The following is a 27,903-nucleotide window of genomic DNA, read 5'->3' as shown; positions in this document are numbered from 1 at the left end:
GCAAATTCATTTGATTCACTCAAAAAGGCAAAAAAATACACTGACCTTGTGTTTATAATTTAAAAATAAATAATTTAAAAATGTGTTCCTGCTTAGAACTAGCAGAATCAGAATGAACACAAATAAGGCGTGTGTGGCCAGATGGGAAAGAATCTCCCAGATCTGAGTCAGGATCCTCATAAAAATACATTTATTTCTTATGGGTCTAATCCTGAAATGGAGTATAGTGATTTAGAACAAAGACACTGGAGTCAAGGACCCTGGCCTTTATTCCTTTGGCATATTCTTTGCACTGAAACTCAGTTTTTATAACTGTATGTGTACGTAGTAGTATGTGTATCACATAATTATCTTAAGGATTGAATGAGGTTCTGCAATATGGGAAATATTAATGTAAAATGTCATATTACAGTATTTAAAAATAAGAAAACACCAGTGTTTATTTGAAAATGTACTATGTAGTTAGCACAATTTATTTACATTTTACATGGATAAACTTAAAGCAGTTAATAACCCTTACAGATTATTATTAGATTTTACAAATGATGAATGTGGGGTTTAGAATTTGAATCCCATGTTCAAGGTCATATACTTAACAAGCTGCAGTCAGAATTTGAAATCAGTTTACTCCTAGCACTGGTATGTTTAAGCTCCACCCTGCTGACAGGCAATCATCCAGACAGAAGTTAGCCATAACTCTTATCATCATTATTATTGTATGTGAGTGAAAAAGGCCATAATATCCACCAGGATTTTTGTTAATTCTTCAGAAATTACTTCTTAAATTACCTCTGCTCAGAGGTTTATATGTGCCTAAATTTTCTATAAATGTTATTGAATTTACTACCATTAAATATACTGAAACCCTTTTTCAAGATAAAAAGAAAAGAAGGAAGTAAAAAGAATAATGAAAAATAAATTAAGATCACAATAGAAGTCTGATCCCTGCACACTGTGTGAATGGATCTCAGAAAGTTTCCTGATTGTATCTCCTATTATTCAGAAAACTATTCCTCAGACTATGAACTCCTAAAGATATTATAATAGGAGATGTCTAATGTGTTAGCTACTTCGTTCTGCAGAAGATTTTTGGACTGATTATATTGTCTTACTAAAGCTCTTCCTGAAATCATTGTGTGATGTACTATTCCTCATTTCCATTTGGAAGAAGTAACCACATGCCTACCTAGCTATCACACTGCTTCCAGTACAGTGTGCTTCAGTAATAAATAAAGTGCATGCTTTAAGGGAAAGTATACATTTTTCAAATATATAAGCCTCTTTGGCATATTTCCAGAGAGCAAGACAGAATATTTATGTTATTGTTTAATGGCAACACTCACTTCTTTCTAGGAGCAATTTTTGATGAATCTGCCAAAAAGGATGATGAGGTGTTTCGCACAGCAGTTGGTGACCTCAACCAGAATGAGGAGATTTTACAGACTGAGAAAATCACATTTTCGGTGACTTTTGTTGATGGAAGCAATCCTTTTCAAGCCGTTCAAGAAGGTAAGGTCGATCAGCAGTCCAGTTTTTATTTTATTTGTATTTTGGTTCAATTCAAATGGCAATAGAATTAGATTTGTAAAAGCCATCAGCCTGGATATCATTTTTGCGTCTTTACTGCATTGCTTTACTTCAACAGTGCTGTTTTGTGATAGATGTTGATCCTGAACTCCACTTCTGAAAGGGCAGAGTGTGGAAAGTTGTTTTAATTGAAGTATATGTGAAAATGAATGTAAAAATTTACAGAAAAAGCTTTATAATATTTTAGGACTGTAGTGTAAATTAAACATTCCTTAAAACTGTGACTTTCTATCTAAATGTTTAGCTTTGACTTTTTTGAGATAAGGGCCACCTTGAGTGTTCTTACAACATGTGATGACATATTTCAGTGTATTCATAATGAATGCATTGGTAGAAAGAAAACCTGTAGGCACTACATGCAAATCAAAGATTTTACACTGGCATCCTAACATAATATGCCAAATATTAAAAGCATTTGCCTCCATTCTCTCTTTATATTTGAGTGAATTAACATTTTTCATAGGTACCAATCATATAAATACAAATTTTTTTATTATATTGGAATGATCATTTTTATGAATGAAAGTTTTGATTGAAGGGTATAAGAGTAATCAAATTTTATTTTTGATGTTATTATTCTAATGAAATAGCCTTTTGATTGGCAAAACGCTCATTGTTCATGAAACTATTTTCTGCTAATCTAGGTTATGTTTTATTGTGACAATATATTTAGACTAAAGATACCAATAAAAAATTTAGTCAAATGAAGTGCTTGTTTCATCAAAAAACTTAAAGAAGATTTGGCAGAAGAAAAGATGGACAAGAATATTAAAGTACTAAAGTTTGGCAGGGAAGTTTTAAAGACAAATATTGAAAGGGTTAGGGAAATAAATATAAATATTTTTGAAAATATAAAGATGAAAATGCTGTTCATCTAATGTTGCATCTGCATGATGTACAGGTAACCTTTATTGGAATATGCTTTTGACCAATAACATTGGCTACTTATTGAAGCTTATTTATGTTTACTTGTGTCAGTAAGAGAACAGGTAGAATGATTAGTGAGCTAATAGATTTTCCTTCTTAATAATTTGATGGAGTGAAGAAATATTATTTTAATGAAATAAATAGAAGTGTTTTAGTGAAAGATGTTTTTGCAAAAAGTATGGTGTTTATATTAATAGAGAATTTTAATGCTACTAAGTACATACCAATTTAAAAAGTTTAATAAAAACATCTAGTTATTTATATTTTAAAATCAGAATTGTTATGGGAATTTGGGATCTGCATAACTGTATACATTGGCAAATTTTCTATTGAAACATTTAAAAACAGTCTAAATTAATATTATAATTAATAAAGCAATATGCAAAATAATAAAGTAGAATTTGAGGAAAGCCCAATAATGTAAAAGAATATTACTTATTCAACTCTTAGTTTTAATGACTGGAATGAGTGCAGGAAAAAAATGAGGACAGATTTATTTTTGTGGTTTTCCTCTGATTACATATTAATAACTGTAAGTTAACTTTGAAGACATGCTAAAATATCCATTCCTTTTAAAAATGCACTTTTAAAAGTGTGGCAATAAGGAAATGAAGACAACACAATGGGTAGAGGGGAATTACAAAGTCTGAAAAATATGTCCATCACACCTTCTTTAGACTACAATTTGAAAAGCAAAGAATTTTTAAAATACCACAATTAATCTGTTCACATATTGCTTTGTGTAGCCATTCTGCTGTCAGCTCAATTCTGGAAGCAAAAATATCTCTCAAAAAGAACTACTGTTCCTTGAAAGAATTTGTGGCACTGAAAGCAAATTGAGAAAGGAAATAAGTTTTCAGTTTCAGAGACAGAGACCACTAGATATTTGTCAAGAAAGAAGAAAGAGCTTGACAGTTTTTCTGATAGTTTCTGATACTAACAGGATGTTCTGGACCAGTTATTTTGATAGTCTGCTCTGGGTAATGAACCTGAAATAAGTTCTAGGAAGCCCTAGAGCTAATATGTTTCCACATTCAATATAAAGAAAGATGTTGGCTAATTTTAGAAATAAAAATAATTCTAGAGCTCTTTCTGTAATTGGTCTGAAAAAAAAAAAGTAAAATATTCAATTAAAAAAGAACAAGAAATAATTTGGGTATTTTCTAAAATGTTTTGAGAAAGTAATTTAGGAGAAAACCTCATTGTGCCATCAAGGATGGCCAGTTTTTCTATGATCTTATCTTTGCTGCAATACCATTAAAATCTATAACCCAGAAGGTCTTAAATCAGCTTATTTTGTTTTTTTTTTTTTACGTTCTAAAGAAGGACAGCAGATTCAATGATATGTTTATTGCTGGTCATTTACACATTACCACTAGTGATGAACTTGTAAGAAATTAATGGTTTTGCATTTTTTTTTAAATTTGTTTGAATTTGGAAGTCTGATCCTTGAACAAACATCACCATCAAGGATATAGGGATTTGGTAATAATAAAGAAGAAATCTAACAATCCGAAATCCTCAACTTATTTTATTGTTAGAATTTCTTCCAACCAGTCATATTTAAGAGCTGATTTTTATTTTTAAAAATTTAATTTTTTTGTTTACTTTATCTTTCTACTATCAGCATTTAACGGGAGAAGGATTTAAAGATAAATAGCCTATGAACACTTAAATAGTATTAGAATATTGGTGCTATTAAAATGCACCTTTGTGGCTTTGGTTACAGTGAGTTTTACATAGTAATAATTATTTTTAATAATAATATTTAATAATTATTTTTACAGTGAGTTTATAGAAGAAGATATCTTGGTGATAACACAGGATCAATAATCCTTTCTCAAGATCAGTGATTATATCTATTATCTTTATCATTAGCCTGTAACATTAATCTCAGCACTTTTAGGTAAATGAACAGTAGAAAATAAATTCCTGCTTTTAGAAAAGTAATCTGGAATTAAACAACCTATTTTAGCAATTATTTTTCCTTCCTTTTGAATGTATTTGTTGATAAGCTCTTATTCATATTTTGTCCTTTGAGTTGTAGAGTGTTAACTGGGGGCAAACAATTTTTCATACCTTAACTCAGGATTATTTTTGTCATGGTAGGCAGGAATCACATGGGTTATTTTTGAAAATCTTGAAAATGGCAGAGGTGGACAATTATATAAAACTAGTTGAATGTTTTTCCTAAGTAGATGAAGTAATTGAGAGCAGAGTGGTTAAGTTATTCTCCTACACAGTACAAGTGTGTAGCAAGAGAAAGAACTAAGCCATGACCTTCAGACCACTGGCCTACTTTCCTTGCTACATCCTTGCTACATCTGTTAACCATACGGACATGAGAGGGAACACACACTGCATTCTAGGACTTCAATAAGTATTCTAGAGAATAGAAAATTGTAGCAGATTTATATGTTTTGATACTAAAGTTCATGGGTTTTAGATAGCATGGAATAGTAGAAATCTTCCAATCTAGTTGATCAACACCAGTTGATTACACAAATCACTCTTGCTCCTTCATCCTTGTTTTTCTCATTTATAAATAATGAAAAAAAAATCAAACATGATATATTTTTAAGATTAGTTTCATCTCTATAGATAGAACGTTTCATGACTCTGTAGAATGCATTTCCAGATTTAGAAATTTAGCATTCTAGAAATGATAATTATTTACTTACTCCTTAGACAAAACTGAACTTGCTGAAATTGCCTCCTAGTTTTTCGGTGGCCTACTTCAAAAATAAATTAAGAGGGTATATGACACCTGTCCTTGGTCCTGCCATCTCAACCAACCATTCACCACAACATAAAGAACTCATTACTATCACCACGATCTAGACACAGTCTCTTGCAGATTTAGTTGACCTGGATCAGTGCAGCTGTTACCAGATTACTCTCCTTACTCCTCTCTTATGGATTGTTGTCTCTGTGTCGTCTATAAACTGGATAAAACATAGATGAACACGTGTGTGGTGTGAAAGACACTGATTTTCTCTACTGAAAGCAATAGCAATTGTTTATATTGTTGGCTTCTAGTTGAGGCTGACACCACTTTGGTCCATGAGGGGTGGGGATTTCCAAGAAAACAAGGTCAGGGGAAAATAAGGGGAGTGCATTTATAAAAATGTTCACATAGGAAGTTGTACACAGAAATAAGAATTTGTGCATAACTCTTGCATTCATTGGATATATCAGGAATGCTGTAAAGCACCATGTATTGATATTGAATGGCAAAATACAGTTAAAACCTTTTAAAATATTTGTTCTTACTAGAAAAACACCTAAAGGTGAAATGCATAGTAAGAAAAGTTTAAGGACAGAATTATGCTGTAGAGTCACAAATGATACTATTTGAAAGAAAAAGTGGCACCTATTGTAATTATTCTTACTTATACTTTATCACAAACCATAAATAATATAGTTATAAAAACTGTTTTTAATTTAAAAACAGTAATGGTTAAGACTGTTCATCATCTGAATTTCCACCTGGTCCACCTTCAGATTACTCCTTTGTATATCCAACATGATTATTGTTTGCTCCCAAAAGTCTTTTGCAAAAAATAAACATATTACTTTACCACAGTGATGGTTTCAGTTAGATTTGCCTCATATATCTTCCAAAATAAAATTAAGTGTAAAATAATGTGGTTGCTTTTATTTATACCTTATGGAATTTGTCTTATTTCTTTATAGTTATAAATAAAAGACACATGCATCTATACCATGTATGTAAAAGAGATACCGGGAGAACAGTGGAGCCAAAGAATTGTAAGAAAGTCTAAGTAGGAGTATGCACTTCTCCAGAACACACTGCCATTCTCTGTGAATATTTCTGGTGCCATAGGCTAAATCTGAGTAGTCTTGTTCAAAGAGTATGTAAATGTAAAAGAATGATTTATGTGGTTGTTCTATATGATGCTTTATTGAAGGGCTTAGTCTCATAATTTATATTCCTCTCAGCTTTAATAGGACATCTTTTCTGTGATAAAAGTCTGCTAATTTGGAAATGTTTAGATTGGATTCTGCAACTTTTCTAGGATAGGACTGCAGTGTGTATGGCTCTTCAGCCTGTGTTTTCTTGGACCAATTTTGATAGCTCAATTCCAGCTTACTTTCTCAGTTGCCTGACAATAAACTGAATTTGAGGATTGGTGGGTCCAGGGGGCCAAGAAATAAAACCCGAACATCATGCAGGTATAATTCTGCTCATTCAGTCATTTATTTATTCATTTTTTTTTCATTCCACCTTTCCTTCCCACATCAAAGCAAGTGTTGTGCTTTGAATCCCAGTCTCCAGGCCCAGTGCTCAGTGTAACTGGTGCCCAGCCATTTGTGCGAAGGGGTGGAAGGAAGAGCTACTGCAGTTGACTGGTCATTTCCAAAGACCCACACAAAAGGAGGGATTTTGGATGTCCATTCAGTGGCTGGCTGGACCGTCTTCTTCCCTCCATGAATCTGGGATATTTAGCAATCCACTGTCAACCCCAGGATCACTTCTCCTTTCTACCTGCCATATTCTAAGGACTGGCCAATAAGATCTGGAATCAGAATCTTCCTCTTGTGTCATCTTTAGTACCCACCATCAATGTAGATTAAAATATAAAGAATTCTATATCTGTTAGGGACAAGAGCAGCATGCATTCTTTTAAGCGTCTCAGTAACCCTTTTCATTGAAGAATTGCCCGTCAAGAAGAATTAAAATATTTTTGGAATCTAATTTCAAGAGTACTCAGTAAAATCAATTTATCCAAGTACTTTTTAAATGCCTAGTAGTGTTCCAAGATTGGGCCAGCCATAATAGGAGATTACAAACGAAATATAGGACACAGCGTTATAACTGCAGGAAGCTTTAAAAATATACTTGGGAAGGGCTGTGGATTTTTAGAGCATGACCAGTCATTATGCCTTCTACCTGTAACTTATCTTTTTAATGATATTAATTGTAAAAAGGAACAAGATATTTTACCTTTTAAAAAATATTTACTTTTCGGAAAAGAGCGTGAGTATCTTTCTTAAGGTAATGCATTGTTTTCTAACTTAAAGTTAATGAAGATACAAATTGTACGGCTTAATCTTTGTTTTCTATGATTTATTATTGTGCTCCTGTATCAGTAAACCTTTCCCTTATCTAATTCAGTATTATGCTGTTAAAGTAACAAGTCTCTGATACTGTGGATGGATTGAAATTCAGATGTTATAGACCTCTATATCATAATTTTATAGCCTTTTTGCTTTGAAGTCTTTTACCTCCATATCTACAATTGTGTACTCTTGTGTAAGTTACCTCATAAAATATATATTTTAGCAATATGTGATACTCTGGATCTTGTTTTATTTAGAAGAAGCTTTAACAGCTTTCTATGTAAGCTGTGTTTAGCAGAGTAAAGATTTATTCTTTTGTTGTTGGCTAAGTGTTCTTTCTTCCTACCAAGTATTTTTCACATGGTAATAGCAGACCACTTTCTTCTCATTCAGCCTTTTCAGCATGCTTATGGCAGCATAATTCAGTTTTTAATCGGTCTTTTATGATACTGACTTGGTAAAAGATTCACCTATCTGTCTTAAAGTACCTCTGAATATATGGTTTGTTAGATTAAAAACCACACTTACCTACATCCTATAGTTGTTATGAGAGTCCATTGTGTAGTCATAAAAATAGTTTAAGTTCACATTAAAGATGACTTTACTATATGCAGAATTTTTAAACTATTACCTGTATTACTGCTATCAGTGTTTCAAATGTTACAGTCTACTTGCTTAAATTTAGAACAAAAAAAGACCTGGTTTTTAATTATTTTAATATTTAACACCTATTTTTGCATGTCCTTGGCAAGTGTTATGTGAGGTTTATGGGAAACGAACTATGTGTGGTCTTTTAGTAATCATGCAATATTTTGTTCAATTACCTTGTAATTTTCAAAAGAATTATCACTGAAACACTCCTTTTGAAAGGAACATACACAAAACCAATGTACACTAGGAAATTGCATATTCTGGGAAAAGAAGAGAATGAATCAAGCAAGTACTTTTTGGATGCTTAGCATTCAGCCTTGAGCTATTACTCAGCAAAAGACTGTGCTCTCCATTGGCTGCCCTGTAGTCTTCCATGGTTAGGTTGACCTTTATTACCATGTATTAGGTCCTGACCTGTATGGCTCCTTTTCCTTGCCACTATAGTGCTCTTTCTAAACTCCTCATCCAATGCCCTTTTAATGCTTGATTCTCAATATTGTATTGTATGCACTTAGCATATCTACATTTCACTGAGTATATGTCTTAAATTTGATCCCATTTGTTTTTCTTGGGGGAAAAAAAACATGGAAATAAAGTGTGTGTGTCATGGAATTCAATAAATCTACCTTTATTTGAATTTTGCTCCATCTCTTGTTATCTTTGGGATCCTAAGCACACCTAATGTCTCTGAACTTCAGTTTCTTCATATGTAGAATTGGGCTAAATACATACTCCCTGGGATTACTATGACTATGTGATTATTATATGATGATTTTATGGGGTAGTAATTATCATATGTAGGTTTCTCTTCTAATCTAAAAACATGTTAATAGTGGAGTATATGATGATTTAGTACCATTGCATGTGTCTGTCAGTAAATTCTATTGCTCCCTGGCCTTACCTTCCCAGACACCTTCTACCATATATATTGGTGGTACCCATGGATACCACTGATTAGAGTAACCTTATTATCTGCCTGGTTAGCATCTTTTTTTACTCCCAGTTGAGTCTTTCCTTATCAAGATGCTGAATGCTGGGTTGTAAAAATATAGAAATTAAATGCCTCTGCTCTCCCCCCACCCCCCTGCTTCCTGGGCTAGTTCTGCTAGTCAGCAGAGGAAGATGAAAATTATACTTGTAGTGTAATTTATTTGGCAAATAGTAGTGATGTTGCAAAATGTGTACTTAGGGTTGAGAGGATTTAAAATACCTTGTTACCATTTCTGGGAAGTAAAGAAAGCCTGTGGAGACCAAATTAAAGCTTTCTGATGATTTGTGTGGGCTGAATACAATCAGTGAAGTAAATAAGGCACTGAGTCATAACTAAATGGTTGTAGAGAGACATGATGTTGTAGAAGAGCAATAGAAGAAGGTCGGATATAGACATGAATTCAAGGAAAGCTTTATGCTTTGAGAGATGCATCATCTCTGGTATTTTGAGTTTATTTCTAAAATGATTGTTTAAAAGGTTATCTTTCTATGTCCTGCACATTTTCATTTCAACTATACATGGACAAATATTAACTTTAAAAACTTGGTCATTGGTTTCTTTGAATTCTCAGTACTGTTCTTCTTCAATGATACATGATATCATGTTGTTTCTCAGGAATTCATGTGTTATTTCAAGACATATTTGCTTTTTGGTCTTTGATAGAATAATACAATATGATGGTAAGATTGGCTAAACTCATTCCATAAAATATACTTTCAAATATATAAAAAAACTTAAAACATAGAAAATAAAAAATGACTTAACCTGTCTACTATAAATGAAAATATATTCCAAAGTGGAAAATGTTTTCTTAAAATATATTATTTTTGAGAAAAAAAGTTCTGTAACTCCAAGTCAAAAACAATACTATTACAGAGACTGAATAGAATGGCCTTAAATATTCAGTAATAATTTTTGTACTTTGCTTTTGAATTAACACTTATAAAAGATAAATAATACTTTGAGATAGTCCTGAGTACTTATTCATATTATTCAAATTGAGCAAGATGTAGAGAACTTAGGTGATAGAAAGTAACTAGGGGATTTAAAAAAAAAGACACATTCTTAATGGTGAAAGAATAAGAAACTGACATATCAGCTTCATACTACCTTCTTCCAAACCTGTTTTTATTCTGTTACATTGACTTGTCAGTAACCTTATTATTTGGAATTAGTGATTTCTTCTTTTTATTCTGTTTTGAATTTCTAAGTGCTTTGCCCATTTAAAGGAGATTTCTCTCCATATTAACCTACTATGTCTATGTTTATATTTCTATATATACACATACATGTACATATGAGTATATGAAACATATACACCATAAGTCATATCTATGTGTGTCATCTATATATGATGTATCACTATATATAGTAAATTTACCAGACACTTTGTTCTTTAGGTCATTCTTTCAATATTGATTCATGCCTTTCAAGGGGCAATTTTTTTTTTAATTTTAAATTTTTATATACTATGTTTGTTAAAATGGAACAGGGAGGATTTGATGTCAGGCCACCATCATTCATTATCCAAAACTTCATGCCAGGGCTCCATGAGAACACAGAATGGACCATCAGTTTTAGCATCCTTTCTTTGGAAATCGGTTAAAGTTTACATATGGGAAGGGTGGACCAACTGTCAGAAGACGGAATTACTGAGTACAATTCATTATTGTTTCAAAAATTAAAAACATAATTGTTCACTTATGTGTAAGATGATTTATATACTGTTTGTGCACTGGGTGAGGACTTTATACAAATGAGTGAGACAAATTTCACTGAGCCACCCAAGGAATTTATAATCCAATAAGAAAGATATACAAAAAGAGCTAAGCAAGCAAATAAATAAATTTTTTAGTGGAAAAGAATGATATAAAGGAAAGTAAATAATAATATGAAAGAAAATAAAGGGTAGGGTATGTGGTGTTTGTGTGTGTGTGATTTAAAACCAGGAGTTTATTTTTGATAGATTATGGAAGATACTAAAAAGTAACATAGAAGTCAAGATTTGAGGTTGCAGAGTATCCAGTAATGCAAAGAGCAAATAGCAGGCCTGGCTATTGCATATGGGAAAACCATTCAGAGGCATGGGCTTTCTATGTTTGAGGCATGAGATTATTTTTGAATTCTCAAGTTTTTAATCTGTTGCTTTACAAATGTTTATTTTCATCCTCAAAGTCATTATTTTTTGGGTAACATACCACTCATGAGTTGTTTGTTTTTTTTTTTACCCAAATCTGCTTTAGTTTTTCCCTTTGGCAGTGAATTATGTTCCCAAGGAAAGACTGCTGTATCCTGAAGGTTCACGGACATCTGGGTATGGAGATGTCATTCCTGGATCTTTCTTGGATTTGAAATTCACATTTCTATAATTCTAATTTTGAATATAGTTATGGCAACATTTGGGCCTTTCATGTAAATGTTATTCTAAGGAAAATGAAATTAAATTAAACAAATTAAAGAAAGAATTTTACTCAGTTTTCCTGGTCTTATAATACAGAGTAATGTAGAGAGATATATTAATATCTAAAACTTGGAAAGAATCATTTTGTGGCTTTTATATTTGCTGCACGTTCTGACAAAATAGCCCCCTTTGTAAAATCCACTAATAACAAGTAACATTTCCTTACTGTATTCCATAGGCTGTTAAAAGTGCTGCTTCATTTTTTTTCTTCCTAATCTTTATACTGCTTGTAAACTAAAAAGTAGTTACTATTCTTACTAGCATTTACGGGTGAGGAAACTGAGGTGCAGCTAGGTTGGGTAACTTGTCATACTTGAAGCCTTTAGAATAGTGCCTAGAACACCCTGGTTTCTGTTGAAGTCTTTTATTTGGGTGTTTCAGGTATGTTAACGTAGGAGGGACAATGAGGTCAAGGTATTTATTTTCTGTTTCCTGTTTGAAGTCATGTTGGGTTGGCTGTGTACCTTAAACGAAAGTCATGCTTTTCTAACGGCAGCTGTTCTACATCACTTTCATTCAGAAACCCACAAATTCTTCTCCTCTCTACCCTTCAGACCAGGACGGTTTACCACTTCACTGCTACTAGCTCTGAATTCTTGTTGTGCTAGTCCTCATTTTCTTGCTACACTCCACCCACACCTGTGTCATTCACCCTTTCAAAAAATAAACCCTTCTCCAATTATCCTATTTCAAAACTGCTATTATTATTAACCACTACACTGTGCTCCCTGTGTAGAAAAGCTAATTTTAGCTCATTCTTAATGATTTGATGATTTGTCCAGTCCAATCGGGAAGTGCTATGATCTGTTGGAATGTATTACTAGATTTAACGCCATATACATCATATTATGAAACCTAGAATTCCTCACACAGACCTTTAACTTCTGTCCTTTATGAGCTGAAATCTTCATGTCCACAGGTATTTTAACAGTGCAACAAAAGCTGACTTGATGTGAGGGGTATTCACTGGCAATTTCCCTTCAGAAAGACACTAGGTTTGACCACAAACAGGACTGATAACCAAATAGCCACGCCACCGCATAGTTGAAAGACTGCTCTTTAAAGAAACATGGTTATTTTAACTTAAAATGATATGGAACCAACTTTATGAAACTAATGTCCCAATTATATATATTAAAATGTCTCTGTTTGAAAGTCCTCTACGATGATTAAGGCATTTGGTGAATTGGTTGTTTATGAATTCTTGAATATCTTACTCCATTTTCTATAGAGAAAATTTCCCTTATTCCTTTCTTTTATCTGTTCTTTGCTTTATTATGAAATTTAGACTGTTTATTAAGTTGGTGGGGGAAAACCAAAACAAAATATACTTTATTGTTGGACAAATTGCACAGCCAAAGGTTTTTGTTTTCTGGTAACTTATAAAGAGTAATAAGGAGAAACTAACAAGTTCCAAAAGAACTGTTTTGTATGTTATCTCTTTTTATTTTCCAGACCCATGGTTTAATAGATACTAATAAATGGTTAGTGGTCAAATAGCAAGCCACAGAATAGAAGGAAAAGAAGGAAAGTTCCACAAAAGCATGACAAGCTTTATAAGATCTTTGATTCCTTCATCCAGCTAACATTATTCAGCATCCCAGTACATGATACTACAGTTGAATTAGTAAAGAATATAGAGGTAACTTAGAACCATTCTGCATTTTCAAGGAACTTTAAACTACTAACGAAGATTAAATATATGTGCATAGATAACATAATTATCAGATAGTAGTTCCATGCAAAATAGCAAGTTCAGTAGAAAATGAGATGATTTACAACAAGGTATGGTGAATTGAAGGAGAAGGTAAAGAAGAAATAAAAGAGGAAAGAGTAAGTCATGTTTTCTGTCTGAAAAGAGAAAAAAGATTTGAGCAAAGAAGTAGGCATGTTCAAAAATACATCTTCGCGACTGTGAAAAATGTGATCTGGGGGTGAGGGTGCACTGGAAATGGAAACATCAGGCCAAAAGGACAGAAATGTTAACTTTTCTGTCAAGGTCATTATCATGTTCCCAGCTTCAAGGTCACCTGTTTCCAAAACAAGTGTAGATTATTCGACTCAGCATGGAGAAAATCATTACTCAGCAAGTAAAATTAAACACTAATAAGACATTAATAAAGACATTAGGCTTCATAGAGCAACATCCTAGAATTTCTTTTAAAATGTAGCATATGTACTAAAAATGATTTGAGCTCAAAGATGCTTCTTCAGAGGCATGAAACTTCACTGTTTTCAGAGCAAGTAGTATTTTAAAAATAATTAACATCTACAGAACAGTAATTGTTTTTCATTTTAAAGAAAGAGATAAGCACCCAAGTTTTATAACATAAAAAAGTGTTATGCATGTGCATTAACTAGTGTCCTCAAAGGACTTTTACTACACATTTAGCATTGTGTGCAATAACTTTGTGTCATGTCACTGTGCTCTGACATGAGAACATTGAATGTTTTCTAACTGAGTTGGACAGAAGTAGGTGAAGAATAATGATATGTGTTGAAGTTCTTTTATATGCACAGTCTGGGATTATGATCTTTTTATTTGCTTTAAGTGAGATAGTTAATATTTTAAGTTAAAAGCATTTTTATTAGTTTGATTATTCACAAGTGGCCAGTGAAGCTTGTTTATCTGAATAAAGAAGTGTTCTGCAATCTGTGCAAATCAGCATCCATGTTTGTTAATCATGGACTCATTTATTCTTTCATCTAAGTAGATATTGGGAGCTCATAATTTGCAAAATACTAAAGTATTGGAAGAGACACCAAGATGAATCAGTGTGGTTTCTAGCTTCAAGAATCTTATGTTTAGCAAGTAACGGATACAAATAATTTTAACGTGGATATAAACATCATGATATAAGATACAATAAGTTACAACATCTTCAATATTCAGTAAAGGTGAAGTTGTTACAGGAATTTGAGGACTATTAATGTTAGTTCTCTACCTTGCTTTTCCTTCTTCACTCACTGCAGGGAATACTTGTTTTTCCCCTGCATGTTCAGTGTGACCCCTATTTGATACCAAATATAGCAGTCCATTTGAGGTAAGTTAGCATCATCTCAGACTTATTGAAACCTTACCATGTTGCTAATCTGGGTATTCACTCAATTAATTCAGCAAGAATTTATTGAGTGTCTAGTATGAGTCAGGAATTACTCCAAGAACCCATGGTATAGTAATAAATACACAGCTGTCCTGCTTTCTTGGAATGCATATTCTAGTTGAGGGGACAAGTAATATATACAATTTCAGGTTGAAGAGTTGGTATGGAAAATTAAAAAAATATGAAGCAGCATAAGTGGTACAGAGATGCTGAAGGTGGGGTGTCATTTTAAAGAGAATGATCAGGAAAACAGCTTTCTGAGATGACATGAGCAGACACTGGAAAGATGAAAGGGAACAAGCGGGGTCACTCTCTGGGGAAAGCCAAGTGTGCAACAACTTCTGTTAGTACTATTAGTAACTGGAATTCTTCTGTCCTCTCAGGGCCACATGAATACCTGATTTCCATTAACTGTGTAAATACCTTATATCTGTGAGTATCTGGAGTCATCAAGTTATCCTGCCAGTACGTGCAGTCAATTATGTCTTCGTTTTTGTAAATCTGTTTCATAAATTGAAGTCCTTTATTTAAATTTCAGCCCTAGCATTGATGTTCAGGCACCGGTTTCCACACACTACACTTGCAGCCTATCTGATATTCCCTTGTGTGTACAAAGCCTGTCATCAAGCTTGAGAAGAGAGTCAGTGTACCTGCTAGTTACTTAAGCTTTTTCTCTTCACTATCAACAATTTATTGTGGATTATTGTTATTATCTGTTATCATAATATGAATAAACTCTTCTCACCCACTGTATTAAATTGTTTAAAATAGATTCTTCTCTTCCACGGTAGCACAGATTTAGCTGGGTCCATGGGCCCTCCAGATAGGACTACATTTCCCACTTTTCCTTGCAGTTAAATGGAAGGCCAGTGGAATGTGAGTGAAAGTATGGACAATTTGCAAGTCATTTCCAATGTAAAGATAAGCTACTTGCCCTGGACTAACACTCTACACTACTCTCAGTGACTTGGAACATTGATGCAGCTGTGACCCAGCTTTGACCATGCAGATAGAGACAATACACTAGAGGGTTTCTGAGCAACAAGATAGAAAGAACCTGGCTCTCCTGTAGACTAGAGCTGCCCTGGGGTGGACTGCTATGGGGAGAAGCTCACCTCTATCATATTTAAAGCCCACCCCTGTTTGGGTTGTCATTGTTCCAGCAGGTTAAGCCTTAGTATGACAATTATGCATACCTCTCTGAACATCTCACTAAATGAAACAGATATCCCACTGCACCTGCTACCGTAGTGAGGATATCTGATGTTGTAGACCCAGATACTCCCCTTTTATTCCTTCCCACACAGGGTGGCTGTTTTTGTTTTTGCTGCTCTGCTGCTGCCACTGCTGCCCCTTCTCTTCCTCCTGCAACAGCTGTCCCTCTTAAGGTATAATTTAAATGTTATAAAATCTACCTATTTTAAATGTACAATTCAATTATTAGTAGTAAATTTACAGACTTATGCAGCCATCGTCAAAATCTAGTTTTTAGAACATTTCCATCACCAATAAAATTCCTCATGCCCTTTGCAATCAGTCAGACCCCATTCCCGCAGCACTCCCAGGCAGTCACAAATCTGTTTCTATAGCTTTACCTTTTCTGGTTATTTAGACAATATGTAGTCTTTTGTGTCTGACATCTTTCACTGAGAGTGAATTTATTATGTTTATCCAAGTTGTACTATGTACTAAGAATATGTTTCTTCTAATGCTGAATGGTATTCCATCATAGAGATGTGTCACATTTTGTTTTTCCATTCAAAATCTCACGGACTTTGAATTGTTTCCACTTTTTTACTGTTATAAAAAATGCTGCTATGGATATTTATTTAAAAGTTAGTGTGTGTGTGTGTGTGTGTGTGTGTGTGTGTGTGTGTGTGTGAGTATGTGTGTGTGTGTGTATACAAGACCAAAATACAAAATGAAATATACATATTTCATTGTGTGTCTTGTCTACTCAGGCTGCCGTAACAATTTACAAAGACTAGGTGGCTTCAACAACAGAAATTATTTTTCTCACAGTTCTGGACACCAATGTGAAGGTTCAGCACGATTGGTGTTGAAAACTTTCCCTTTGGGTTGCAGACAATTGCCTTCTCACTGTATGCTCACATGATCTCTTCTTTGTGTGTGCATGGAAAAGAAAGTACAAGGTCTCTGGCATCTCTTCTTAAAAGGACACATCCTTTTGGTTTGGGGCTCCACTCTGACCTCATTTAACCATAACTGCTTCCGTAGAGGTCCAGTCTCAAAAGGCTACCACATGGAGGAGTTCAGGGGTTCAATATTCAAATTTTGGAAGGACAGAAATTTTCAGTTCAAAATATTTTTCTTGGGTAGATACCTAGGAAGGAAGGGGAATTGTTTAGCCATATGGTAAATCAATGTTTAACTTCTTAAGTAACTGCATAACTGTTTTCCAAAATGACTACTCAGTTTTACATTCCCAGTAGCAGTGTATGAGGGTTTCAGTTTCTTCACATCCTTGTCAATTTTGTGAGACATATGAAGTGGTATCTAATTAGGGTTTTAATTTATATTTTTCTGGTGATTAATGATATCGAGTATCTTTTCCTGTGCTTATTGGATATCTATTATATTCTTTAATGAAGTATTTATGTCCAAATCTTATGTGAATTTAATTACATTTTCAACTTCTTATTAAACTTTAAATATTCTTTGTATATTCTTGACAAATTATTTTTATCAGCTATATGATTTGTAAATATTTCCCACAAGTCTTTTTTTCCCCTTTTCTTAATGGTACCTTTTGAAGTGCAAATTCCTATTTGCTGAAGTCCAGTTTAACAGTCGTTTTCTTCTAAGTAACTTGCTTTTGGTAATTTATCTAAGATCTCTCTGAATAATCTAAGGTCAGTGCTTTTTTTTTTTTCTTTTTTACTCTTAAAAATTTATGTGTTGAGCTTTTATACTTAGATTTAGGAGCAATTCGTGTTGGTATTTGAATGAGGCATGAGGCAATATTTTGGCATGGGAGTATACAATTTGTCTAGCACTATTTCATGGAAATAGTATTCTTTCACCCATTTCATAGCCTTGGCACCTTCACTGAAAATCAATTGACCATAAAAATAAGGGTTTATTTCTGAACCTTCAGTCTTATTCAGTTGATCTATATGCCTGTCTTTATGCCAGTAATACATTGTCGCTGTAGAGGTAGTTTTGAAACTGAGAAATGTAAATTCTCTAAACTTTCCCTCTTTTTTTTTTTTTTTTCCAGACTTACATTTGACTATTGAGTCCATCCCATTTTCATATAAAGATTAGGATCACCTTTAATTTCTTCAAATAACCTTCTGGGAAATTGGCAAGGATTATGTTGAATCCATAGATCCAGTTTGAAGAAGATTGCAATCTTAACAATAGTGTTTTCTTTTTCGTGAACATAGAATGTGTCACTATATAGTTAGATCTGCTTTACCACTTTTTTTCTATTATTTTCTGGTCTTCACTCTACAAGTCTTACACTTTTCATTTCTTCCTTGGGATTTCATTCATTTTTTGAATTCTATTTATTTTGATAATACTGTGAGTGGAATCATTTCCTAAATTTTATTATCAGATTATTCTTACGAATGTATAAAAATATTTCATACATATATTGATCTGGTCACCTATGGCCTTAATGAACTCAATTATTTGTTCTAGAAGCTTTTTATGTATCCTTTGGGATTTTTTTTTTACAAACAGGATCATATTACACAAAGACAGAGTTTTAATCCTTTCTTTCTAAACTGGATGTCTCTTTATGGTTTTTTTTTTCTCTCCTGATTACACTGGCTAGAACCTCTAGTACAGTGTTGAATAGAACTTTGAGTGGAGAAAACCTTTCCTGTTTCCAGTTTAGATGGAAAACATTTAGTCATTCAAATTTGAATATGCTGTTAACTGTATGTTTTCCACACAGGTCCTTTATCTTGTTGAGGAAATTTATGGAATTTACAGGAGTAAATTTACAGGACTCACTATGACTTTCTCTTTCCTCAGCTCTCCTTGTTAAATTTCTGGCTAGTCTTCTGGTCTGTTGCTGGATCGAATGTGTATTGCAGCCTCAGGTTTGCTAAGATTTTGATCTTCCTCAATGTTTGATACCAAGATTGTTATTTTCAATGAAACCCCCAAGTATGACTTTTCCCATATACCACTCTGAACCAAATAGCTCATTCTGGCATGAATCTTTTGGTGTTCATGTCCTTCCCTGCCTGCTAAAACTATAATGGAGTTTAAATGTGGAATTGGGGAAGAGGCTAAAATTTAGTAGGGTTTCTTTCTTTCTTTCTTTCAATAAGGGATTTTCAATTTGTTGTATGCCTTTGGTCAATTTTAAGAACATTGAAATATTCTTTTTTTTTTCCCCAATTCTGTCCAGTTTTATCATTGCTTTTTGGAGAAGAGATTTGCAAAGGTCCACATTTTGTCATTTGTGAAGTTCCACACACTATGCCTCACTTTTTATTTTATTGTTTTCACAGAAGCAATGTATTAAGTTTTTAATGGCAGCAGTATCATTTTAGCAAAAACATGAATGGGAAATCATATATGAAATTCACTTATTGGGGTAATTCAGAAGGGGAGAAGAATATCAGAAAGTTGACTAGGTATAAGGAACAATCATTAGTTTGTCTGGAACTTTACCTATTTTAAAGACCAGATCAAATTAGGAAGGTAACTTGAAATGAGCTAGTAATAGATTTTAAATATAAAACTAAGGTTTCTGAATTAATGTCTCAGGAAGCAGCAAAGATGAAAGGGTTTTTGTGGTGGAATGATATTTTATACACACATGCACACACATACACTCACACACTTTGGGATAAGGAAAATAGCTTAACACAATATGAATGATAGATTAGAGATCAGGAAACTGAAATCAGAGAAACCAGTTGGGAATCTTTTAAAACAGTTTGGGTGGGAGGTAATAAAGTCTCAGACTTGGATGTCTGTAGTGCAAGGGGAAAAGTGAGCTGCTCTGAAGCAATACTGCAGGAAAACTTGGTAACTTATTATAATTCTGGGGTCAATAAAAGGGGAAATCAAATAAGATTTCTAGCTTTTGGCCTTTTATTGGCCCCAGAATTGGCCTTTAGAAATAGACAAATACACAATTAACAAATAAGGAACACAGAAAAAAAGACATACAAGGGTAAATAAGTGTAAATGTTAGCTAACATTTATTGAATTCTTACTGTGACCAGGCATAGTTGTATGAGTTTTACATAAATTATTTGGTTACTTTTCACACAGGCCTTTGCATATTTTAGGAAACTAAGGAGGTGAGGTTACTCAACTTAACCAAAATTAATAGCTAATAAATGTCAGAGTTGAAATTTTAACCCCTGTCCAGATACAGGTATCAGGATGCAACTGAAAGAGTGGAACTGGAATTCCGTAGAGGAAATGGAGCAGGGGTTTAAGGCCATATTGTCTGGAGGTGAAAGTTAAAGCTAATATTGGATGTGATTGCCAAAGATGACTGTAGGACAGGAGGGAAACCTTTTGATATATCTTAGCATATATTTAAACTTTGTGAGAAGGGAACAAAAAGGAAGAGCAACTTTGAAATTGCAAGAACCAATGGAGATCATTATCTCTGAGAAGATCCTTCTTTTGGGGGCAGTTATCTTAACTGTCATAGAATGTTGTTTGGATGAGGAGTATAAAAGGTCCAGGGAGTCTAGAGATAAGGAATACACTGATTAAATTTTGAAGAGAAGTAGTTTCATTATAATGTTAGTGGTGTTAATGGAAGACCAGTCTAAGCAGTAAGGAGTCAGAGGATGGGAAGGACCAAATATCATGAGTAGAGTCTTTTCTTCAAAGTTTGATGATGCCGTTATATGCATAAAATAACTAGAGTTTAGTAGAACACTGAACACATACATGATGGCAGTATTTTGAATTGAGTAGAGAAATACCCAGAGCAGGGGTCGGAGGGGGAAGTGGGGACAGATGGAGAGAAAGAGAGAGAGATTTATGATAGTTTGGTTTAGAAAAGTGTTAAAGAGAAAGTCTTGGTGAATACTGAACTGTTGAGTTACTGGAACAATCACATTTGTTGACACAGAGAGGAAAACTAAGGAACTGGGAAGTGACTACAATCATTTCAGTGATACTTAAGGCAATGGGACATTGGGAATATGCAGTGGAGGGTGGAAAAGTTTTGGAAATGCTGCTGAGTCAAGTCAATTAGGGGGGACTGAAAGTATTTTTGAGTCATAGTAAGAACCAACCTGATAATCTGGAAGAGACGGTATAAAATGATTTTCATGATACTCTCCAGAAATATTAGGACTTTGTCAACATAATGGAAATAAAAAAAAAATTAAGGTTATTTTTTTCCATTTTTATGGCTAAGTATTATTTTTAGAACATTCTAACAATTATAAGAAGTCTTGAGAGTGAATGAGCCATTGGAAGAGAAAGAAATTTTTCTTCAAATAGATGCTGTTTCTACATTCTCTTTGTTGCTATTAAGTCCTTATGTGGATTTTTAAGATTTAATGTTTTGTCAAAGAGAATTGTAGAATGAAAAGTGTTTAAATTTTTTAAAAATATTTTATTTATTCGAGAGAGAGAGAGACAGAGAGAGCACAAACAGGTGGAGGGGCAGAGATATAGGGAGAAGCAGACTCCCTGCTAAGCAAGGAGCCCAATGTGGGACTCAATCCCAGGGATCGATCTGAGCTGAAGGCAACTGCTTAACCAACTGAGCCACCCAGCCGCCCATAAGGTTTACAACTTTTGAAGTAATTCTGATATTTCCCTTTTGATTTTTCCTTAATTTATGTGTTCACAGTGAACACCAATCTCTGAAAGAGGTTTCCTAAGGACATTTAAGAGGCTTCATTTATTCTACGTAATTTATAGAGTAAATTATTTAGCTCTTGGTTCTGAGACAATCATCTTCATCATCTAAAGTGGTGAAGTGGAAAGTACATCAAATTTGGAGTCTAAAGCAAAAGTTTTGTTCCTGGATCCGGCTCTTAAGCAATTTCTCTAAGCAAATATTCCTGAATTATAAAATAGGGTTTAAAAAAATGCCTAAATTACTTTACAGGTTTATTGTGAGATTCTAGTAGGTGATTGATTGGAAAATCTATATGATCTATTAAGTGATGGCATTTATTTTTAAATCCCATATTCATCAGCATGGAGGTCCATAGTATCCTAGAACTGAAGCTTCTGTTTCTTCCAAAATGGTTTTATTAGTTTGAATAAATGAAGTTTAGCACCACTGGGAAGCTTTGGAAGGTGCAAAATTTGTTGTTTGAGTTAATACTTAAGTAAACTTCAAAGTGATCAGCAAGAACCTAACAAAATTCTGAGGATATCAGACTGATGCTACAAAAGAATATTAAAGAGTTATTATATAAAAACTTTAATTACTGGGCATGCATTAATTGATATACATCAAATATATTTGCTATCACATTGAATAAAATACCTTGTTTTCTCCTTATGATACTGGTGTGCCGTAATAGCATCTGAATATACATTAATAATATATATGATTTATTTATAGTTTATATATATAAACTGCTTACTCAAAGTGTGAACTGTGTGCAGCACAAGGATACATAAGCACACAGAAAGAAATAGACTTTAGATTTTTATCTTATCTGTCCTGGCTAATAAAAGAGATTCCTTCAACTCACATGAAACATAACTATATTATCTACTTAGTTATTAACTTAGGGAAACTATACATATAGATGGAGCTAAGTTCTGGAAATATAAAGATCTCCATCTGTGATCATCCCTCCCTTGAGGAGATTTTATTCCAGTGGAATAAGATGTATAAATTCTAGTAGTCAGAGATGGTAGTGGCATGTGTTCATACCAGAATAGCTTGAAGAAGAACTTGATTCTGCTCATGTAGGCAAGATTTTTTTTTCTTTTGCTATGATTATCCTGGAGTAATTACCATAGTAAATGCTGTGGCACCACTAACACCCACGTAGTCGCATTCCTTCTGTTTATGTGAAAGGCAGCACCATTGAGTTGGAACTCAATTTTTTCCATGAATGCATTATTTAAAAATACTTTATTTATGAACATAGCTGAAATTGTATAACATAAACTTGAAGATTCTAATTTTTGCCAATTGTTTCCAAATAAGCTGTGTAAAATGATAAGGGGAAATAAATATTTAATAATGTTTTGAACAGTTATATAACCTAACTTTTGCACATATTTTGATTCTCATTTTTATTAACTTTTATTTGTTTAGACCTAAAGCCCCCATAAAATTCCACTGTATATAGACCTAAAGCTCCCATAAAATTCCACTGTATATGGGATTTCACCATAATATTTTAAACATAGAGCCATATCATGTGGTTTAAACTTGTGGTTAGCTTTTGGAAAATAAGTTACTTTTGAGCCATATATATGGATTTCAGACTGATTGCTACAAAATACTATTTAAGAGTTATTATGTAACTTTTGAGCCATATTTTTTATATATATGTATGTATATGCCAGATTTAATACATCTAATTAATATTAATATTATGACTCATACATTAAAATTTCTAAGATTCTGCAAAGACACACGGGCTTGGCTCCAGTTCTCAAGACTGATCAGAAACAGTAAGATCAAATCTCAGTTAAGTCACATTTTTTACTAGCTCTGAATCTGTGGATGTTAACTCTCTGTATAAGCCTCAATCTTCCCATCTGTAAAATTTACATAGTAATAATAGGTATGGTCATTTAAAGTTTAGTCTTTAGGAGTAAGTTTTTTTTTTTTTAATAAAAATTAGAAAAAACATAAAAGCAAATGGCATGTAATAGGTACTCAGTAACCAATAGCTATGAAAGATCATCATCCATCATCATATTTCTGACTTGAACTACTGAAAATAAATGAATCCATGCACAAATGGCCATAATGTAATTATAGTCACTTTTTTTGTAGTTAACAATGTTTCAGAGATTTAAAGTGCCTCCTAAAGACAGGCTTACTACCTATAGAGAAGCGGATTAAAATTCACCTGACTATAGGAGCTTTTTCAAGGTATATTAATACCTAGATAGCTTTTAAATTGACTTTATTTGAGTCAATCTGTAGTCCCTTCTTTCAGTACATACATGTACACACATGGATCACATATTTAGTGAAGCTACTTCTTAGATTTTAATATGTGATATGTCATTGATTATGGTATTCTGAACTTCAGAATATATTTTAGAAAGTTCTTTTCTACCTAAAATTCAGGATAATAACAGCACCATCAGCACCAACAGCAAATCAGCAGAATCATCACAATAACTCTCATTCAGTAAAAAAGGCTTATTATGTACCAGGTCCTGTTCTGAAGTCTTCATACATATTGCATCATTTAATCCTGACAGTCCTATGAAATAGTACTATAATTATCCAGATCTAACACGGGAAACTTAAGGCCCACAGAGGTGGAGTAAAGTGGTAACATCCATTCATTGCTAAGTATAAGTCAGGATTTGATCTCAGGCAGTCTGGCTGTAGCGCCTCATTCAAAACAATAGGCTACAAATGATATTCCATAGTTTTATTGCCTAATTTTAATTTATAGCATTAACAGCTATTAATCCATGTTGTTTTGGTCAAATAATACACTAGTGTAAGTTTCAATTATGATTATGACTAGCATATTGTTTCTTTGGATTAGAAAATTTGTGACAACCGAGCATTTCTTGACCAGGAAGCTCATACTGAATTTCTCTTCAAAATATTTTTAAGGATGTATTTCTGAGCTCTAAATGAGCTGTCAGACAGTGATTTTAAAATTGGAACCAAGGAAATTGTGTTTTAATTCATACTGAGAGATGGTAGCACACAATGGTTAAGAAACCAATGGCCAATGTACTTAATACTTAGTGGATATAGTTTTGTAAAATACAAAATAATAAAGAATAAATGAATCATTGATAACCCTAATACCTAAAACTATTAACTATATACTTCATATTTAGATGGTAATACATAGTATTTGTACCATATAGACACAGGCAAAATAATGTCAAGGACATAGCTAATAGTAAAATAATTGGGAACATGAGAGTTTTGGATTTATTATCTTTGTCTTTATTTATTTATTTATTTATTTTTTAAAGATTTTATTTATTTATTTGACAGACAGAGATCACAAGTAGGCAGAGAGGCAGGCAGAGAGAGAGGAAGGGAAGTAGGCTCCCCGCTGAGCAGAGAGCCCGATGCGGGACTCCATCCCAGGACCCTGAGATCATGACCTGAGCCGAAGGCAGCGGCTTAACCCACTGAGCCACCCAGGCGCCCTATCTTTGTCTTTAATATAATTTATCTAATTAAAAATTTATATAATTTAAGTTTTAATAATGGCTGTGTTTAATACACGCTTACCAAATTCCTGGAAGTACAACAACAGGCTCTCACAACAGGCAGTAGGAACAGGATGCCAGGTTTTTCCTAGTGTCCATGATTAGTGGGCAACTCCCATTTATTTTCTCCAAACAGAATTCTCTTATGAAGGATAGGAGGGTAAGGAAGATGCCAGTTGTGCAGGATTAAGAAGGGGACTGGAAATTTTCCACCACTCTGCTCACTAACTGTTACCAAAACAAAACAAAACTGTTTGTTTTCTTCTGTTTCCCCTCACCCATAACTGCTGTGGCACTACTTCCAAATGCGGATTCTCAAGGGTTCTCTAGGGCAGATTGGATCCCTTACTGCTCCTCCCTTGGCAGGCATTTGAGTGGAGACACCTCTATTCTGCTAAATCAGTTGTTAGTACTCTAGTCTTCTCAAATCTACTGAAATCCTGTATTGTCTTTTAAATTCTTTCCTTTTCATTCTTTGTTGCAGTTTATTCTTACATCATTAATTGAGGGTGAGAGGTGGCTATTGAAGAGGTATATACAATAACTTTCTAGTTTCAGTCCTTTCATATTTAGTCAGAAATTTGGTACTTCTTTTTTTTAATACATACAAAATTTATTAAAAATAGATTACAAATTAAATACAGTAGAAATGGCAATGTACAGCAGTTTTTATTTTTTTTTCTACAGTGATATACAGTTATGAAAAGCACATATTCACATTTGGCCCAATCATCTTAGGATCATCAAATCCATCTCTTTACAGGTTTTATAGCCACATGTACAAATATCCCTGTATGTAAATATTTATACATATTTGCATGTATTTATGTGTTTGTTGTTTTTCTATATATTGACAAAATAGTAGTTCATCTGCATCTTTTTTCATTAAGGAAAGGGTGGATTTAGTCCCCATAAGGCTGCCAGTGTTCTCAAGCTATCTGGAAGGAGCCTGCTTTTCCTAGAACCTCCAGAGCAGGCATTCACATCTTTCATAAACACTTAGAACCATTTCTTAGATGTTTATCATAATCATAGGGTTCACCAAATATAATTAATACAGAGAGAATGATACAAAATATGGAATAGCACATATTCCACAACACCTTTGTGTATGTTGATGTGTATGTAATTAAACACTATTTTAAAAAGTATTTGTTTTTGTTTTTGTAATGGGTACTTTATCAACCCATGTAATTTTTTTTCCTCTGAAGTGTACTAAAAAAAAAAAAAAAAATCAGTCCTGTATCTTCAGATTTGCAAAATATATAAGCATCAGGGTCTGAGGATTTTGATTACGTCTAACCCCCTGGGAAGTAATAAATATTTTTGTGGTGTCAGGTGCTCTATCTCAGTGTGTATACCACAGAAGATCATTTCCAACCTTTCAGTACACCTGTCATCTTGTATATTGCTGTAAATCATCCCCATTGCGCTGCTTCAAAATGTTTCACATGTAACACCCCTAGGTATTCAATTAAGCACTGGGATTTTCAGAATGGTGTCGAAAGTGGTGGGGAAAGAGGTGGAAAATGGAGTTGGATATAACATGCCTCTTGCTGTCAGGCACGATTTCTTCTCAGATAACCAGAATGCCTGCTATAGGTTTATAATGATACATAGAGAAGGTAATGAATAGAAAAGGACATAAGCCTAGTAGTGTGCTTTTGGGGAAATGTGTTCTAGACATATAAAAATTAGGTTATAAAAATTAGGTTTGGTGGATTTTAATAACTGAGTACTAGATCACTAAAATAACTGAGGGGCATAGTTTTAAAAATGCGATTTTTTCTTCTTTATTTAGAAAACCATTGAGGATAAAGAGGAGTGTAGGTGTTTATTCACAATAGCATAATGAAAGTAATTATATCATTCTTCACTTAAACATTTCCTAAATTTGAATGTAATGTTTTTAGGAATCCATTTGGGAAGTAGTGTTAGAATTATTTCTAAGCTTAGATGACTGCAACACTGTGATAAAACGGTGTTTCCTTGGTAGTGTAAAACATTCCCAAACTTGTAATATTGTCCAAGTGCATATTGTGAAGTCTTGAGTCTAGACATCCATCATTTTACAGAATAAGCTGTAAGGAAATCAACTAAACAATACTTAGCCAATTTTTTGCTGTTCTATTTCTGTGTGTATAGAGTGAGTAGAAATCTTTAAAAATTGCTGCCCTGAAATTTGCATAGCTCAACTTTCCATTTTTATGCTTCATCCCATCTCCCTATGCATTCTTCTTTGCACATATCATAAATTGCTTAGAGATTCTAAACTCATTATTTTATGTCTCCATTTTCTTTTCTTTCCTCTTTATCACTAGCATGTGTGTGCTTATTGTTTTTGGAAGAACAGTTTTCCCTTTTTCCTGCCCCACTGATAATTTCACACTTTAATAATTGCTCAAGTGCCATTTTCTTTCAGAAACGTTTTCTATATACAAAGCCTTCTTTAACCCGATGTGTTTTTCTGTGGGTTCCTCTTTTTGGTTCTTCCACAGCATCCTACTGAATGCTAGACCTATTGTCCTGTATTATAGAATCAGTTCCTTTCTTGATTCTAACCCACTAGACCGGAAACTTATTTAGAGCATGGATTGTGTCTTATCTTTATTCTTAATAAAAACAGATATTTATATAACACTTAAGCAGTTTCCTCTAATGAGATATTTTATTCTGATGGAATTAGGTATTGACAAAAGAGGGATGTAGGGAGGAAACACACACGGAGGCTGGAA

At 33.5% G+C, this 27,903-nt stretch overlaps 1 protein-coding gene across 2 annotated transcripts in view; it reads left to right on the top strand.

The window, feature by feature from the left end:
• Nucleotides 1-27,903, top strand: part of LOC111155139 (glutamate ionotropic receptor delta type subunit 2) — a 1,452,064-nt gene that overhangs the window by 309,035 nt on the left and 1,115,126 nt on the right. For both annotated transcript variants that reach the window (XM_022515215.1, XM_022515223.1), the window contains exon 2: nucleotides 1,354-1,509. In XM_022515215.1, coding sequence (XP_022370923.1) covers nucleotides 1,354-1,509 — 156 coding nt within the window. The remainder of the gene's footprint in view (nucleotides 1-1,353; nucleotides 1,510-27,903) is intronic.

The sequence above is a fragment of the Enhydra lutris genome, unplaced genomic scaffold, assembly GCF_002288905.1.
Source record: "Enhydra lutris kenyoni isolate GAN:26980312 unplaced genomic scaffold, ASM228890v2 scaffoldscaffold3, whole genome shotgun sequence".
NCBI lineage: Eukaryota > Metazoa > Chordata > Mammalia > Carnivora > Mustelidae > Enhydra > Enhydra lutris.
This window is presented reverse-complemented; position numbering and strand designations above follow the sequence as displayed.